Source organism: Falco peregrinus, chromosome 2, assembly GCF_023634155.1.
Source record: "Falco peregrinus isolate bFalPer1 chromosome 2, bFalPer1.pri, whole genome shotgun sequence".
Lineage (NCBI taxonomy): Eukaryota > Metazoa > Chordata > Aves > Falconiformes > Falconidae > Falco > Falco peregrinus.
Genome location: NC_073722.1, coordinates 66,265,539 through 66,278,330, shown reverse-complemented (window position 1 = coordinate 66,278,330; position 12,792 = coordinate 66,265,539). Strand labels below are relative to the sequence as shown.

Genomic DNA, 12,792 nt, shown 5'->3' with positions numbered 1-12,792 from the left:
CTACAGTAGTGCACATAAACTGAAGTCAGAGATTTTGGGCATGGGTAGGCTCAAGTCCAGAGGTAGTGGTCTTCTCCTGACCACAGCCACATATCACTCATTGCTTCAGCAAGTCAGTAAACTGACAGCCTTGTGTCACAGCTTTTGCCAATCTCAAAAGCCATAGCTGACTTCAACATGGTACAAATATGGAGTTTGGATTTCATTTAAAATTAATTTATTTAACCAATTTTACTAAGATTCTACAGTTACGTATAAATTTTTAAAAGAGAAGTCTATGGGGAAAAAGAAAAGTCAAATGACTCCAAATGTTTCAAATTCTGCAGTCTTGGGAAATACGAGAGAAACCCATATATTTTTTTTATTTGGTACCAGCAACGTGGAAGGCTCCTGAGTACACCTACTAATTAATGCATTTGGGAACAAGGTTCTTTGGCTTCTGGGGTAAACAGAATCTGTCCATTTTTATTTGGCAATTTATCTTAGAATGCCCATATTCACAGTTTCACTGATGGTTAGTATTTGCTTAATTACTGCTAAACTGTTCTATGAGAATTAATCCAATCTTGCTGTTTCTCCATTTAGACAAAAGGCTTATCAGTGTTCACTATTACTATGCAAAATCTGTTTCATGTGAGATGACTGCATATCAAAGTGACTGGTATCCTAAAAAATGCAATGACCACAACAGAAAGATGGTAGGTAGCAGATTTTTTTATATATATATTTCACAACGCATTGACTGGTAAATTCTTAAAAATAAGAATTGTTAGTTTAACCTGTTTTTTAAAAAAAGGCTCATTTTTAAGGAAAGAAAAAACAAAATTAAAGGTAAAAATAACTGGCAGAACTAAAAACTAGCAAAGTGGCAAAACTGAAGCTGACATTTTTTGCTGTCTTTAAACTCTCCAGTTCCCCCACCCCCCCTTTATAGCTGGGACTCCTGTTAGTTCTGTTCATCGGGTACACACACTGCTCTTTGAAATGACTTTATTGAAATAATGGAAGTAATTTGAATTTTGCATTTTCTGATTTTTATGTATTACGTGAAAAAGCTACCAAGCGAATACCAGCCTTAAATGCCAACTCCTTTACTGGTAAGGATTGCTTTGGGCATCCTGAAGAACTGAACTGCTTTCTCTCTTTCTCCCTTCTCTCAGCCCAGCATTTCAGACGTCTAGTGGCCTCTAGTGGTTCTTTGAAATTTAACCACATCTTTCTGTGTGCGACAAAAGCTGTGGGGCAGAGAGGCACTCTCACCCTGACCCTGCCGAACTATAGCTCACGTTTGAACCAACGCAATGCTGTCCACCTACTTTTAGACTTTGTTACTAATTCCGTACAAAAGCTGCGTGTTGGACTGAGGTGTAAATCTTGAGGAAGACGTGGAGGGTTGCTCCATCGCTGTTAGAGATAAATGCTAAAATAATGCATTGGGTGTTCACGAAGAAGAAAAAACTTGGGTCCTCTTGCCCTTGCAAGTTCCCCAAACCCCGGTCAGGACAGAGAAAAGGCTTGCTTTTTCACCACTTCTTCCCAAATCTCTACTCCTCTACAGCTTTGAATGCTCTCTAGCATTTGGCAACTTCACTCTGTAGCCCCTTTTAATGAAATTTTGCCTATTTTTGAGGTAGGTGACATTTTGTTGGCACTCTCCTGGCAAGATGTGGAGACAAGTTACCTCAGGAGCTGGGCTCAGAAGTGGCCTTGAGCGTCTGAACGGGTAATGCTTGAACCCAACGGGGATTTATTTATTTATTTAGTAACGACAGGGTGTGTTACTACTTGGGCAGAAAGTTCTGGGTTTTTTAACGGCTTACTCGCCTCCCGCAGAGTACCGACGAAGGGCCGGCAGCCGCCACCACGCCGCCCCGCGGGAAGAGGCGGGCCGCGGCGGGCGGCCTTAGCCCGGCCCCTCGCGTCGGCGCAGGCGGGGAAGCGCCGCGGCACCGGCGCTGCCGTTTCCCACCCCCTTCCTGCCTCTTCCCCCGTCCCCGCCGGCCGCGCACAGGCCTCGCTCCAACGCCAGGCCGCCGCGGTGGTGAGGGCGGGCTGCCGCAGGGCCGGGGAGGGCGGGCGGCGGGTCCCGCGGTGGTAGGCCGGGCTGCCGGCTGGCCGCCCCCGGAGCACCCCTAGAGCCGCGGCGGCAAGGTGGGGAGCTGCAGCCGGTCTGGTTCTGCTGGGGCCGGTGGGGTTGGTGTCGGCGCCGGTCGGCTCTGTTTCGGCTCCCCGCTGTGGGTCCCAGGTGCCGGTTTCCCCCTCAGCCCGGCCGGGCAGTCAGCGGCGGGTCTCGGCGCCCTCTCTCTCCCTCCGCCGAGCCTGCGTCGACTGGGATCCGCCTCTGGAAACCCTGGGTCGGTGGGATGAATCCGGGCCTCCCTGCCATCCCGTCCTGCTGAACAGCAAGTAATTAATACTGCTTCAGCCTGTGCTGGCTCGGAGGTAAGAAACGCTGTGAAACCTGCCCACTGCTGCAGCTCCTGTGCCTTCGCTGCCCTTCAGAGCATCTCAGTCCTTCGTGGTGGTAACACGTCATTTCTCAGTTTATCCCTAGGTTATGTCCTACAAGCAGCTAAGGCTTTAGAAAATGAAGGATGTTACTTACACAGTTAAATAGAAGCCTGACATTAAAACTGGTGACATTGGCTTTTAAAAGGAAACAGGCAAGTGTATAAACGTCAAGCATCTGGCAAGAACTAGAACATAAATGTGGGAATGGCTTCTCCCCCCGCCCCCTCCCCCCGGTATTACTTGCCTTTCTTTGAGACAGATTCAATACTAATTGAACTAAAATGAGAAATACAGCTTGGATGCGGGAATACATTGACAAAACTTAGCCCTAGAGCCACTTGACAATAGTGTAGCACTAAGTACTCTTGGAAGGAGGTGTTTTGCTGTACCTGATGAGTGTGCTGGCAGCAGCTCAGCTGTAACGGAGAATGCAGGAGGAGAACAGGGAATTGATAAATATATTGGAAAGAACCATTGTCAAATGGGTCTGTGTGATACAGGTGGAGAGGGTTCTCCTGTGGGTTGATCACACATCCATGTTTACAAAAGGCTGTTTTGGAGAGCATGCTGATTTGAGATGGCTGTCAGCAACCACAGCAGAGAAAGCTGGGTGTTTTTATCCAGGAGTGAATCACCTTGCCTACCTTAGTACCACAATCTGTTTATGTTGGACAGTCCCAGAGTGTCTGTGCTGTTTGTGGAGGAATGGAACTGCTTGGGAATAGTTCAGGGCTGTTACGAGATGGCACTGGCTTGCTTTGAGGGGAACTTCCAGTCTTGCATCCCAGGTGATGGCTGAAATGAAGGATTTTACCTAAGCAGGGGACTGAAGCCCATGGCTCACAGCTGAGATGTGTTGCTCTCTGGCTTGAGATCTGGGTCCTATGATGATCTAATAACATAGGAATTGCTTGTCTTCAGCCCTTGTGTGAAGGCACAGGAGCTGCACTGAAGTGACTGATGGTGTAGATTGTGATGGAGGTGCCTCATGTTGATTGTCTTGTGTGCTAGTTTATGTGTAGGAGCTAGTATCCACACTGAGGAAGAGCTTAACTGGTGAGATTTGTGGCTTGTTTTCAGTGTAACTGTCCCTTTTTGTGCTACTTCACTTTCTAATTCAGCCTAAAAAATCAAAAGGACAAATTTCAGGTCAGAATGTTATAGTCTCCAAGTTATGACAGGCTGCAGGTGCCACTGTTCAGAAATGTTAAAATGTTTGCCAAAACCATCTGAACAGTAAATAGGGGTTAACCTTTTGGCAAGATTGCCTTGAAAGCTGTTTTAGGGTATATCAATGCTGTCAGAGAAAAGTCTTTAGTATGTCAGAGCCTTTACGTTTAAGTCTCTTAGGAGAAAGGGTTGTCACCTATGTCTGGTTTCCAAGGCAGTTTGTAGGGAGTTGAAATAAGAGATGCACCTTCCTAGTAGTAATGAGAACTGATGTTCTGGGTCAGACACGGAGTCTGTTTTGCTCATCCTGTATTTGGCTGCGGTCACCTGCCTGGTCCAGGATGCACCGGTTCCCAGCCTGCCTAACTAGAAACAAGGTGCCCAGTGGCAGTTTGTTCCTAATCCTAGTGCTTAGTTATCACTAAAGTAACTGAACAATGAAAAAGTCTTTGCTAATGATTTAAGGCCTTAATAGCATAAATTAGTTTTTTTCTTAAAATTCTATTGAACTGTTTAACTTTAACTTAGTTAAATGTTGCATTAATTTGGATCTTTGGGTATTGATTTCTTTGGTTAGCTAAAAGAGTAACTTGTCTCCTAAGGATTTTCAATTAACATGGAAATAATACAGTGTAAATAACCATTCCTAGTCATTCAGGGTTCTCCTGTCTTCTCTTCAAAAAAAAGCAGCAATCGGGTAGATGCAACTCAAACAGCTTGGAGCTGTTAATATAAAATGAAATTGTACTTTTAGCAAATCTAACTGTGGCAAATACAAAATTCTTGCTTCTCCTCCGCAGGGAAATTAGTATGTCTGTATTTTGAAAACATTTATTAAAGGTTTGGGGGTCCTTGTCTTCTGGTTCCTATGTGTTTTAATTACCTAGATGCTGTGGTGTTCTATAGGCTGCTTAATGTTCAAAGTGATTGCTGTGTGACATCACTTTTTCTGTTTTCCAGTTCTTCTGTTGAAGAGTTGAATGGGGTGGGCAGGGGGGGACAACTGTGAAATTACATACAATGTAACCAGATTATTTCTTTTTGTAGCCTTTCTAGTATAAACAAAACACATTGCACCATGGCGGCAGACTCTATGGAAATTGACGATGCTTTGTATAGGTAAGAATACCTGATTTTTAGGCATTGCTGGTTCGGTAAAGATGTGTGTACTTGCGCTGCTGTGACTCTCCTTTTGTAAGGCAAACCCCCCAAACTGTTCAGCAAGTGAAAGAGAACCCACAAAGTTAACAGTGACAACTGGTTGAATTGAAGATACAATCCGTCTTGCTGTAAAACTGTTACTTTATTGGTCTCAGAACAGGTATTTTCTGACCATGTTAGTATTACACCAGTAAAAAGCATAGACAAATACTATGGAGTTGTACAAAATTCCAGTAGTATCAATAATGTGTGCTTTCTTGGAAAAGAAGGATAATACTTCCTCGGTTTATAATATGGATTTCCTTTCTGCCTTTAGCTGGTTTCCCCTTTGACAAAGTATTTATTCCTCTCTTTCTTGCTCTTCCTCTTCTTTCACTGCCTTCTTTTTTGCCTTTCTTCTCAATATTATGTAATATATCTCCTTCATAATTTCATTTATTCCTCAGTCTTTGCCATACTTCTCTGTCCTCATGAACATCACCAGTATCTCTGTTATCCTACAGACTTCAAGGTGTTCGGGGGTTTGGTAGATTTTCTTTAAAAATATTTTTTTATTTTTTGGATTTTAATTTGTTAGTGGGAGTGGCTTGAAATCACTTGGCATGGCAATAATTCACAGAGGCTGTACTGGAACAAATAGTATAGTCCCTGGAAAAACGTGGTGGAGTGAAAAGCTTCTTTATATATTAAAAATAAATAAATCACCTGTTTGATAAACAAATAAAAGCCGCCTTTTTAATTCAGTGCAATGCTTCCTGTGTTGTATGTATCACTTTACTTTTTGGCACTAGTCTTATGAAAGTTGTACTTTTCCTTAGTGGAAAAGGTATTATTTAGAACGGTTTAATTGTATAGTTGGAAACAGAGTGTTTCAGAGCTCAAGATCTGACTACAAAAGCTGCTGCTCCCTCTGGTTTGAACATTTTTGATAACAATGAAATTCTTTGGCATGCTTCTGGTTTCAATAGTTAGTTCCAAAATTCCTAGTATCCTGAATAGGTTTTACACCGATTTAAAATTATTTCTCTTCTCTAAAACCTGGCACTTAAAAGGTCTGTACTAAATGCGTTTCACTATGGATTGTAAATGCAAGTATTACATTCAATGGATATTTATTTCCTAAAGTGCTGTGCAGTTCAGATACATGAATGTTATGTCCTCAGTTGTTTGTTGAATGGGGGGCTGGTAAATATAACTGTGCATATTTAACGAGACACACACTCACCTGCAGGACGTGGTATTGAGGATTAGAAACTGATTGGGTTGAAAGAATAACTGAAAATATGTTAACTTTTTTGGAAATAATGGAATTTTTCAGTTGCTTTTATATGTATCTTGTTTTGATTGGGATTTACCTTTACTATAGCCGCCAGAGGTATGTTCTTGGAGACACAGCAATGCAGAAGATGGCTCAGTCCCACGTATTCCTGAGTGGTATGGGTGGTCTTGGTGTGGAGATTGGTAAGTTAGGTAATTTATTTAAGCAGGCACAAGTGTGTATAAACATACTGTCCCAGAATACTTTTAAAGCTTATTTTAGATGTGATAAGCATGTCCGAAGTATCTGAGTGAATTTGTATTTGTATGATGTGTATGAGTAACATCACAGGTACAGAAAATATCCTGGACTTTTGTTAGTAAGCTTTTTACTAGAACAACATTTCAAATTTTACTTTAAAATGTGCTTCCATGGGCCAGATTGCTTCTTAGGTGAAGGCTGAGGGTGGATAATCAAAGGTATTCCTTTAGGCATCAGAATCAACGTAATATAGGAACAGCTATAGCCTGAATTATCCCGATGTAGGAAATGGGGGAGGGACGGGTAGAAAACATGCATCTTCCACTCAATTGCACAACTGCCCTGGTGCAAGACACTCCTTAACAATTCCCCTTACTCTGCGAGCAAGGCTTGTGCTGGCTGGTTCTTACCTGGGGTGTTACCCTTTCAGTTGGTTTTAATGGTACTCTGCACCAGATCCCACAACAGAGTCATGGGGTTTTGCAGTTTATTGTCATTAGTGTCTCTGTAATCACAGTTGTGAGTTGAACAGCTGACAAACGTAGGGAGCCTTTTTAACCTTGCTCATGTTACTCTGCTTTCAGTGGTGCTGTAGAATGCTTGAGCCAAATGTAAGAGAACAAACCCTTAAGCTGGGAAGTTCTTAGCAATGACATACTGTTCTTGTCCGCCCACATAACTATTCAATTACAGATTTGCAAGAAACCTGCAACGGTCCCTCTCTCTTTATGTTTTGTTTTGTTTTTCAGCCAAAAATATAATTCTGGCTGGGGTTAAGGTATGTAAAACAGTTCTGTTGTTGGGTATTCTTGGGTGAGCAGGAGAAAAAGGGACAACGCTACTAGATAGCTAATCTAAAGTTTCTTAAGCTGTCTTTCAGCAGAAGGATCACAAAGCATTTGAGGACCTGGGGGTGAAAACTCTTAATAATCTGGGTGTTCTAGTGATATGGTTGGAGTCTCACGTTAATGTCCACTGCACTCTGAAATACCTCATGTAATATTTTAGCCAGCTGCTGATCAGACATTGAATCCTTTTGTGCAAAGTGGGCTCTCCTAAGTGAAGTGGTATAAACTCAAAAGCCAAACTATTCAAAATATGTTATCGTAATCTGTCATTCATCAGAATCCTTTTGTGTAGACATTGGAATGGTTGACTGTTTTAATCCTTGTGCTGCTAGGATTAATTCTACTGGGGAGAAATATTTAAAAACTCTTTTCTTCCCATTAGAAAAACCTTTGTTTATAATTTCGGGAGTGCATTAATTTACAGTTCACAATTGTCCCTTAATCGCAGTGTGGCAAAAGTCATCCTCTCATCACTGCAAGATGGGAGGAAAATGCTTAATGAAATGTATATGGCAGATGCTTTTCTATCTCTCAAGCAGTAAAAGTTTTCTTGGAAAGGGGGTTGGAGGAACTTGTTCTTTTATGTGGTACAACTAAATCTTCTGCGGTCCTCCAGCATTTTATGTGGGGCTTAGTCTGTATTTTTGTGTGCTATGACCATGTACACTTTTTCCAGTAACAAGTTTTTTGCTGAACTTTCTTAGGCTCTTACAGTTCATGACACCAAGCAGTGCACGAAATGGGATTTGGGTATCAACTTCTTCATCCACGAAGATGATATTACCAGTCAAAGGAACAGGTTGGTGAAGTCTTTGTGGAAAGGGAGAACTGTACTTGACTAGGAGTAACAGTTTCACCAGCAGCAAAAATAACAGTTCATTGTTCAAGAGCTGCTAATACATCTCAAATAGTTGTTAAACCCTTTCTCTGGAATTATTTGCTTTGAGTGCAATGCCCAGATAGTATTAGGGGAAGTCTAGGTTTGGACTGGAGTTCTGAGTCAAACATCTGACTTCTTGCAGCTGGGGGCTTGTAATATAAATTTAATAGTGGTGGCCAGGGTGCCTTTCTTCCTTGGGTTTTTTCAGCCATCTGTGTGAGACTAGAAAACAGTCCTGACACCAGACTATCAGTAAGTCCTGTTGTGTATTGGACAGAGCTTTTTTCCTCAGACCTGCTTGAATTTAAGTGTGAATAAATGAGTTGGTGGTTGTTGCCGGGAGACTTCCTGAGGGACTTTTGTAGGGCATGTGTGAAATTCTGTATTGAAAATACAATTTTGTAGATGCATAAAAAAACTTGCAAGTTGTTGTTCTTTCAGGGCTGAGGCCACACTTCATCGTATTGCAGAACTCAATCCATATGTCCATGTAGCAGCATCAACTGTGCCGCTGGATGAAACCACAGATCTATCTTTTCTAAAGCAGTACCAGGTATGTCACTCTTAAAGCAGTTGTATGTGGTATTTTGCTCAGAGTAAACAACTTGAATTATTATTTTTTTTAAATATAAGTAAATAAATTGAAAACAAACGTTACAGTACATTTTGAGATGATGTAAAGAAGGAAGTAGGTCTTGTGTTTGGACTAATGAAATGGTGCTTGCTTTTTTCAAGACTGAAATGGTGGTTTTGTGTTCCTAGCACTTTCGTATGAGATTTACTATGGAATTTACTATGACAATAAATAGCTAAGTGAGGTTGCTATACAATTTTTTTATTTGTTTGTTTGAAGATGAACCTGTCACTTTTTGTTGCAGCTACATACCACATATGTTCTACATGTATTTTGTGTGCAGTATTCCAGGCAGTAGAAACTCGGGCTATATGATTAGAAACATCATTTCTGTATGTATCTAATGAAACATAAACTCCTCTGTGGTGAAATGAGGATGTTTTGAGTTGTTCAGTCATCTGTCTGCTGCCTGTGTGCATGGCTCAGTCTGAATTGGGAACTTTTACTGTGGGGTATCGGTTATACCCAAGCTCACCAAGTTTCTGAATGCCTCAGGTATAACAAGCCATGTATAACTGAATGGCATACAGTGCATATGCTTTATAACCCAATACTATCCTAAACTTTAAAAGAATGCTTGCAGAAATTTTATGCCTTCAATTTGCTGAGCACCAGTACTTAAGACTTGTGCAGACTTCTTTGTGCACACTGATGAGTATCATTTGTATTTGTTTTGTTAACTTGAATCTTAGAATTAATGATCCACATTTTCTCTGAGATTATCCATAACTATTTTCATAAGTATATTCCAATTAGGTTTTGAGTTTCACAGCTGCAGTTAAAAAAAAAAAAAGTGAGAATTTGCTGTTCCTGCTCTTGTTCATCTTGTTTCCAGAACCTGTGAAACGGTAACCCATCTGTTCTAATGTGTAATGAGAAAACTGACTCAAAACACATCTGTGATGTGTGTCAGAAAGGAATCGGGACACCTGAGTAACTTACTGTTAGTACTACTTTTTCCATCTCCTGAAGATGTTGATTGCTTTGAGTGTCTTAAATTTATTTCTGTTCTTGTTCACAGTGTGTCATATTGACAGAAGTAAGTCTGTTGCTGCAGAAGAAGATTAACGACTTCTGTCATACTCAGCAGCCACCTATTAAGGTAACAGAAAAAATTAAACACTTGATTAATTCGTACAGTGAACGTTTGGACCTACATGTTCTATCTGGAAATGGAGAAAGCTGGTTGAGGTTTATAGTTCTATGCAGACAGCATGTTGATGGAGCAGTGTGAGTTTTGGAAGTATGATGCTGCTAGTCTGTACCTGTGTCTGGTGTTTTCTGGATACCAGCCCAGATAACCATAGATTGGTTTTAAAAATAATCTGTTAAAGAAATAGTTTTCACTGTTAACTCATAATTGTTCTGAAAAAAACATACTTGGACTGAATGTAACAGTAGTAGGAATGGCAGTATTTCACTGTGTACTGGGGTGATCCCTGGTTTTTGTGTTGGGTTTCAGAAATGCTTATGTGGGTTCAAAGCCTGTCATGAGTGCTGTGCTATATAGTCAGTGGCCTGGGTGCACATGGCAGGTTTCCACCATAGAAGTTAAACCTGCTAGCCTTGAACAAGGTTGAATGTCAGAGATCATTCCTTTGGCTTGTGCTGTTTTAGGGATACTTATAACTTTTACTTTCTTCTGTAGTTCATCAGTGCAGATGTATATGGAATATGCTCACGTTTGTTTTGTGACTTTGGTGATGAATTTGAAGTGCTGGATACAACAGGAGAAGAACCAAAGGAGATCTTCATTTCAAATATAACACAAGTAAGGGATAGAAGTTGTTGTGCTGCTTAAACTTTTCTTTTTTTTTTTTCTTTATAATGAGTTGTTATTGAGTATGTGACCAAACAGAGTGTTTCACTTCAGCAGCCTGCTAAGCCGTTGCAAATTGGCAGTACAGCAGAGGCAAATAGAGTTACTTTGTTCTGATGTCTCCATCAAAACCAGTCAGTGATGACTGATGCCTCCAGGTCATTACTTATAATGTAACGTCATAACATTGAGATGTAGGGGAGAAGAGGACATAGCCTTGGTGTGGGAATCGGTAAGTCTTCTAAGGAAACCCCAAAATGGGCATGAAAATAGCCCTTTTTTATGAGAAACTGCAACACATATAGAGGAGGACTACAAGGATCAAGGGGATCGAGAGCCTGTTTTGAAAAGAAAATTTAAGGGTTTGTTTTAACCTACCAAAGCAGAGGCTACAAGAAGAGGATATTATTGCTAATATTTCCAGTGCAGAATGTTAGAAAAGATGTCCATTTGATTTTATTATTGTTTTATAAATGAAAACAACTTTAGCTTCTCCTCTCAACTCTGGAAGTCCAGACTATAACCTCACTCATCCAGTAGCAATTTTTTTGTCATACCTCCAGTCTAGATGTAATAGTAACCAAACTTTCTAGCTGGAGGGTTTGTATAGCAGATTGGGTTTGAGGTGAATTAAAACTCATGATACGATGATTTGGGTAGCCTGTCCTTTGGTATCTTTAAAAGGGAATGGGTGACTTGATTGTTCTCATTAATTACATAAAGAGTACACAGTTATGTTTCATGACTTGTGCTGACTGTCTGCCAAGTCAAGGGATGAATATATATCTGTATATATCTCCTGTGATTCATAATCTGGTACTTGAGTTGTATCTTGTTTCCACTCTCTGAAGTGTAAAACTGATTGGAATTACAACTCAATACTAAAACCACCATCAAATGGCTGTTCTTGTCCTGTGGACAGGGTTGAGGTGGCCTTCTGTCTTTAAATCAGAGAAGAATTTTCTCTGGTCAACTCATTTGAATTGTCTATGCCACAGATAATGTAGTCCACTCTAAGTTTTATGCTACTTTACTGAAATCTTTCTAATACTGGGAGCTCAGGAAGGGATGGCAGTAGATTTTACAGGCCAAGCTTGCTTGCAAATCCACTATGTTACAACCTGAGCTGCACCACAAGGTGTTAATGAGTTGTCCACAGACAGCAGAGGGGTCTCTGTGCATGGGAGGTTGGCAAGATGTCCTGTAACAGGATGAGATGTTGTCTGAGATTCTTGGAATTTCAAGCTTGTTTGTTTGTGAATCCACTTGAGGCTGTGGTTTTACTGTATTTAAGGATGTCCAACTTTGTAAGCTTCCTAACTTTCAAGAATGAGTTTGGGGTGTCTTTTTTTAAGGAGATCAGTTGGAAAGGAAGCATGGAGTAATACGGGCCATTTGCAAGATTTAATTCCTTAACGTCTGTGAAAATTTCTTTGTACATATAATCTATTTTTGCTTTGGAATAAGGAGATAAATTTGTTACTACTTCAGAACAGAACAATGAATTCGACTGCTAAGAACTAACAAATAGAGTTTACTAATGTGCTGAAAACTGTAAAAGGTAAAAACGAGAAAGCCTGTGTTATGAGAACACTGATAAACTGAAAATAACAGGACTGGAAAAATTAACACAGACAACTCCCTTGTTATGGCAGAACTGAGGTGCTAGAAGTGTTAGAGGCTGCAGTTTCAATAGGCGGAAAGTCATGCTATTGTAGACACATAGCTTCTTCACAGAAGATACTTTCCTCCTTGCTAACTTGGCCGTTTTTGCTTTCAGTCAAATCCTGGTATTGTCACTTGCCTCGAAAATCATCCACACAGGCTTGAAACGGGACAGTTCTTAACCTTTCGGGAAGTTAATGGAATGTCATGCTTAAATGGATCCACACACCAAGTAACAGGTAAACTGTTGTTGACTCATTTGTAAGGTGTTTATTTTTTGTCCTGTTTTAGTTCACTGTACTGTTAGTTACTGTAACCATAGGAGTACTGGGCTGTGCAGACCTCCCGTGAGCTCGCACCAAAAAAATTGTGTTCTGGTCCAGAGGTCATCCTAGTGTTGTCTTGACTCCAATTCCATTTAGTAAAGTCTTTCCAAACTCATCTTGCTGCTTAAGGTGCAGTAGAAACGCTTCAGCTAGTAGAAAGGAGCTGACAACCTCTGAGGTTACTGTCATTAGTTTGCTGACAAAACTGTTCCGTTTTTTGGAGGGTCCCTGTGCTTTTGTCAAAGTTTTGGACTAAATT

The 12,792-nt window shown here is 40.8% G+C and overlaps 1 protein-coding gene across 2 annotated transcripts in view; it reads left to right on the top strand.

The window, feature by feature from the left end:
- The first annotated feature begins 1,958 nt into the window (after positions 1-1,958).
- UBA6 (ubiquitin like modifier activating enzyme 6) overlaps positions 1,959-12,792 on the top strand; it is a 35,304-nt gene continuing 24,470 nt past the window's right edge. The window contains exons 1-10 of one of the 2 annotated variants that reach the window (XM_027787715.2): positions 1,959-2,442; positions 2,544-2,663; positions 4,729-4,800; positions 6,209-6,303; positions 7,111-7,139; positions 7,914-8,008; positions 8,531-8,642; positions 9,745-9,825; positions 10,372-10,494; positions 12,323-12,446. In XM_027787715.2, the coding sequence (XP_027643516.2) occupies positions 4,760-4,800; positions 6,209-6,303; positions 7,111-7,139; positions 7,914-8,008; positions 8,531-8,642; positions 9,745-9,825; positions 10,372-10,494; positions 12,323-12,446 (700 nt within the window). In that variant the 5' untranslated portion in view covers positions 1,959-2,442; positions 2,544-2,663; positions 4,729-4,759. The remainder of the gene's footprint in view (positions 2,443-2,543; positions 2,664-4,728; positions 4,801-6,208; positions 6,304-7,110; positions 7,140-7,913; positions 8,009-8,530; positions 8,643-9,744; positions 9,826-10,371; positions 10,495-12,322; positions 12,447-12,792) is intronic. The other variant, XM_005238028.4, reaches the window with a different exon arrangement.